Raw genomic sequence first — 5246 nt, 5'->3', positions numbered from 1 at the left:
CTTTATGCAATTAATATTCTTGTTCTGTCTTAAATATATTATTTTTTCTGAAAAGGTAAGCTAAATTATTATTTTCTTTCCAATTATATCACTCCTCGGACACAAGTGGTTAAAATTCTTTTAATTTTTCAATAATAAATTGCTTTTCCTAGGAGTATGTCATGCGCCCTGAGGTAAAGGACTTTTTTTACAGAATAGTGTTGATAAACCACATGAGCATATGTAAGTTATGAATTATTTCGAATTTAATGTATTATATGATAAAAATACTTGGAAAATCGAATTTGTAACTTTGTTTATTGAAAACTTTCTTGTCTAGAATAAACACCTAGTAGTACCTAGTACTACTTTTCAACTTTGTTAAGCATACCAAAAAAATATTTGACATAATTTAAAACTTGTAATTAAACACATTTTAAATTATAGTGGTGTCAAAGCAAGTATTTTAATCATTGGAAGTATAATTCGTAATATATTTGTAACTTCCTATTAAAACCGTTCCCTAAGAAAAAATCACCAACCCTATCGATCACATGTGACCCTTATTATTACAGTGTGCTCTCCAAATCAATCACTATTACTCTATTACAAATAACAATATATTTTTTGTGAATTCATTTATTCATTAAAAGAATTTTAATCACTTTACTAAATAATGCTATAGATAATCAATAACAAAATCAAACCAAAAGAAGCATGAATAAAATAAGCTGTAAATGAGTAAATGCCTCAAATGAATATTTTACTTTTTACGCTATTGCATTTGTAGTTGAAAATACCTATTATTATTGTCATTATTATGGGTTTCTATAATGGTACTTAGGTCCGCATGGATCTTAACCGGAATTAACAGTTGAGTATGACAATTATTATTTGTATATTATCGACACAACACAAAATCAATCACTCATATCATCTTTGATGATGATATGTTTAAGATAAGGTACGAAAATTCTCTAATATTTTGCTATAATGGTTGGAGGCTAATATTACAATAAACGACAGTATTGCCACATATTAAACAACTTTTTTTGTCCATATATATTATTATTTATTTATGTAATTAATTAATTCAATGTTGTGTCCGTTACAGAGCGAAAGATATATTTTTTTATTTGTTATTATTTGTTGTTTAATATGGTTCAATATCATTGACTTTGATTCATATGCATAAGTTATAAGTTAAAGATATGTTTACGATATCAAAAACTAAATTTTTTTAGATAGAATCCTAAATGGTTCACCTGTTTATACTGTTGAAGTAATGGAACCAGTTTGACCTTTAAGGGCGATTAAAATTACTTTTAGTTTTTGATTTCGTTGAACATTTTTTAACGAATCCTCTTAAATATAGGTGGAACGTTCAGAATTGGCACAGTCCGCAATAAAAATGTCGCATTTACTTTTTTCTTTCAACTTACTAATTAGACTGGAACGGTTGCTGACAGAACGCCTACTTTTACTCACTACAGACGTTGTAGGGAATATCGTAAATATAGAAAAGAGATGTCAGATAGGAATTGCAGCGGACACTAATAAAGAAAAGGAATAACATTAGACCAGTTAGTGTGTAACAGAAAGAGATGCAGGCAAACAAGAAAGTTAAACATTCTCAGGAATTTAGGTAAGCAAAGACGTTTGCTTAAANTCAAATAAAATCAAGAGCTAGACTCTTGGTTCAAGAAGCTCGTCAGTTTGGTCGAAGGGATAAACAGAACTACTTAGAGTGGCAAGATGAAGTGATACAGTTGCTCAAGAAAATTGGAGAAGTCGATAATAGGAACAGCGAAGCAGTCCAGAAAGAAAAGCAAAAGACATTAAGAATTTTTAAACAAAGCTACCCATCACCAGATGTTGCAAGGGTTGAAAAAGTGAAAACCACCACTGTACAGAATGGTTTATCCGAGAGCAAAGTAAATGTTTACAGCGAAGTTGATCCCCCAATTGTAAAAGTTTCCCAGTTGAGGAATATGTACGAATCCAAGCATTGGGACGAAGATCCCAAACCAGTTCCAACCTACAGAGAAACGAAATATTATTCTGAACTTCATAATTCCAGCAAGCAGTCACACGAACTAGTTAAACAACAAAATTTTGATGACAGTGAGTACACTTCTTCGTCAAGATATTCCTATTCATCTTCTTCCGGTTCTGATGAAGATAAGCAATTATACGAGACACACGAAGGTGAAATTCATGAAGTAGAACCTCCTCGAGAAAGAAACGTAGAAGAATCCCACATAGCTAAAGTGCGAGATTTAAGGAGTGTTTTTGAAAGAGATAATTATCAACCAGATGAAGAACTACTCCCTACTAACACTAGCAGTAAACTGCCTGTTCAAATCGCTAGAATGCCTGTAGAATCAGCTCAAAAAATTGAAGAAAGAGAAAAACCATCTGACGAAGAAATACCTTCTACTAAACTGCCTACTCATATTGTCACAAGGCCTTCAAAATGGTTTAAAAAAACTGAAGAAGACGAAGAAGAAGAAGTACCACAAGAAGAATCTTCAGGAGTATATAGAGTAGACGATGATGGATTCATTGTAGAACCTAATGATGGCACACCAAGAAGAGTAAGAGACACGTTAAAGGACGAACAGATTGTCCATTCCGTCACAGTTAAAGAACTCAAAAATGTTTTTGAGGGAAATGGACCTTCTCAAAATCCAGAAGTCCAAACCGCAACCATGCAAATTGCACATGAACAAAAATATATTCCTTATGAAGAATATGACAATAATATGCAGCAAACAGTAGTAATCACCGATTTAAATAACGAAGAAAACGATGAAGAAAATCCTGTTGATACATCGCATATAGCTAAAGTGAAAGAACTGAAAGATGCGATTGAAAAGAACGAAGATAATTCTCAAAATACTACTAAAGTCAATCAGGTACGATACCAAGTAGTTTATAGAGTTGAGCACCTAAAGTGAAAATAATTTCGATAGGTACTTAGGTTTGAAAAACACTGATAAGTAATATTAAGTCACTATTTATTTTTAGTTGATCGATTATTTTACAGTTCGAAACATATATTCATGCGATAAGCAGTGACATTTTCTTGTAAAAAATAATTATTTTTGCTACTTATTCTTAGTTGTTTTAGCTTTTAATTTCAGGTGTATTTAGAAGTAAAATTCTTCGGTATTTTATGTTGAATGAAATAGTAGAATTTTCTGGAATTAAGTATTATCTAATCATAGGTAGAGTTAATGCGAATTAGTTGTAAATTTTTATTTGTTTAAAGGAAAAAAGCCGATGTGGCGTCAACTTCCAAATATTTGTACAGGATGGCTGCATTATTATCACATATTTGTCGTAATCAATACGGTTTACACATTATAGAGATATTTTGTTTTGTTATCACCTTATCAATTTATTATTAGTGGCGAAGGCAGTGCACAAAAATCGCTTTTTTTCTAGCTTAACAAGTGACTCGTTTACAAATTCCACCGGTGCGGTGTTTGGTTTAAAGCGAATTTTATTAGTGCCAAAATAAAACGAAGAACCAGAGGTAAGCATGAGGTTCTTTTGCATTCTTACATATATTTTATTAATTTATTTAATTTAATTGTAATATTTTTCCAATAATTGCTGAATATAGCTCAGCTATTCAGTAGGGTGGGGCGTGATGCTTTCTTAACACTTAAGTTGCATGGCGCTTTGAATTTATTTAATGTAGCTACCTATCCTCAACAGCAAGTGCACACAATACTTTTTTTTTAATTTGTCGTTATTTATTTTGTATATTTTTGGCATACTTCACGTATCTGCAATATCCAGGCATCATTTTTTTTTAGATTCAAAATGCCAAGACCCTTGATTATAAACGTACAGTCCCAAAGAAGACCTTACCATTCCGGACCAAACGTGGAATCATTAGAACACTATACCAACGATGATATTGAAATTTATCACAGAGGGGCTCACGTGAACAGAAGTGAACACAATATACCAGACCATCGTCGTCGTGGAAAAAAATCCAAATATGCGCACCCTGAAAAGGAAACGCAGGAACCACCACGTAGATATCGTGAGCATAATAGGGCGGAAAAGAGTACCATTACAAGATCGAAATCGTTAGCCGATCTCAAAAGAAATCGCCGTCCACATGGGCATGAAGATGAAAGTTCCAGAATGTACCAAAGAAGACACAGTAACACAGAAGCGCATCCTAAAATGTTTGACTTTAGGGAAACATTTTCAAAGTTCGAAAACTTGACCACCGAATCCCAGAATGGTAATATTGAAAGGGAATTTCAAACTGTTAGCTCTCCAAGGACCAGGGGAAGATCAACAGTAGATCAAGAAGCCTCTGATTTAAGAGAAATTGATCAAATAAAATCAAGAGCTAGACTCTTGGTTCAAGAAGCTCGTCAGTTTGGTCGAAGGGATAAACAGAACTACTTAGAGTGGCAAGATGAAGTGATACAGTTGCTCAAGAAAATTGGAGAAGTCGATAATAGGAACAGCGAAGCAGTCCAGAAAGAAAAGCAAAAGACATTAAGAATTTTTAAACAAAGCTACCCATCACCAGATGTTGCAAGGGTTGAAAAAGTGAAAACCACCACTGTACAGAATGGTTTATCCGAGAGCAAAGTAAATGTTTACAGCGAAGTTGATCCCCCAATTGTAAAAGTTTCCCAGTTGAGGAATATGTACGAATCCAAGCATTGGGACGAAGATCCCAAACCAGTTCCAACCTACAGAGAAACGAAATATTATTCTGAACTTCATAATTCCAGCAAGCAGTCACACGAACTAGTTAAACAACAAAATTTTGATGACAGTGAGTACACTTCTTCGTCAAGATATTCCTATTCATCTTCTTCCGGTTCTGATGAAGATAAGCCATTATACGAGACACACGAAGGTGAAATTCATGAAGTAGAACCTCCTCGAGAAAAAAACGTAGAAGAATCCCACATAGCTAAAGTGCGAGATTTAAGGAGTGTTTTTGAAAGAGATAATTATCAACAAGATGAAGAACTACTCCCTACTAACACTAGCAGTAAACTGCCTGTTCAAATCGCTAGAATGCCAGTAGAATCAGCTCAAAAAATTGAAGAAAGAGAAAAACCATCTGACGAAGAAATACCTTCTACTAAACTGCCTACTCATATTGTCACAAGGCCTTCAAAATGGATTAAAAAAGCTGAAGAAGACGAAGAAGAAGTACCACAAGAAGAATCTTCAGGAGTATATAGAGTAGACGATGATGGATTCATTGTAGAACCTAA

The 5246-nt window shown here is 33.5% G+C and overlaps 1 protein-coding gene across 1 annotated transcript; it reads left to right on the top strand.

The window, feature by feature from the left end:
* The first annotated feature begins 1583 nt into the window (after positions 1-1583).
* LOC112905678 lies at positions 1584-5218 on the top strand. The gene is made up of 4 exons (XM_025978532.1): positions 1584-1624; positions 1664-2897; positions 3844-4795; positions 5139-5218. Exons 1-4 carry the CDS (start codon positions 1584-1586, stop codon positions 5216-5218), a joined length of 2307 nt encoding a protein of 768 aa, XP_025834317.1.
* The last annotated feature ends 28 nt before the right edge of the window (positions 5219-5246 follow it).

The sequence above is a fragment of the Agrilus planipennis genome, unplaced genomic scaffold (assembly GCF_000699045.2).
Source record: "Agrilus planipennis isolate EAB-ADULT unplaced genomic scaffold, Apla_2.0 scaffold669, whole genome shotgun sequence".
Taxonomy (NCBI): Eukaryota; Metazoa; Arthropoda; class Insecta; order Coleoptera; family Buprestidae; genus Agrilus; species Agrilus planipennis.
The sequence above is the reverse complement of the archived record's forward strand: the minus strand, read 5'-3'. Positions and strand labels throughout refer to the sequence as shown.

Bases quoted from the DNA above. Each gene is read 5' to 3' on its own strand.
- LOC112905678 (XM_025978532.1), top strand. From the start codon at position 1,584: ATGCAGGCAAACAAGAAAGTTAAACATTCTCAGGAATTTAG. The intron at 2,898-3,843 runs GTACGATACCAA...ATAAACGTACAG, and splicing joins ATACTACTAAAGTCAATCAG to TCCCAAAGAAGACCTTACCA. The intron at 4,796-5,138 runs GTGAGTACACTT...TATTGTCACAAG, and splicing joins ACAACAAAATTTTGATGACA to GCCTTCAAAATGGATTAAAA.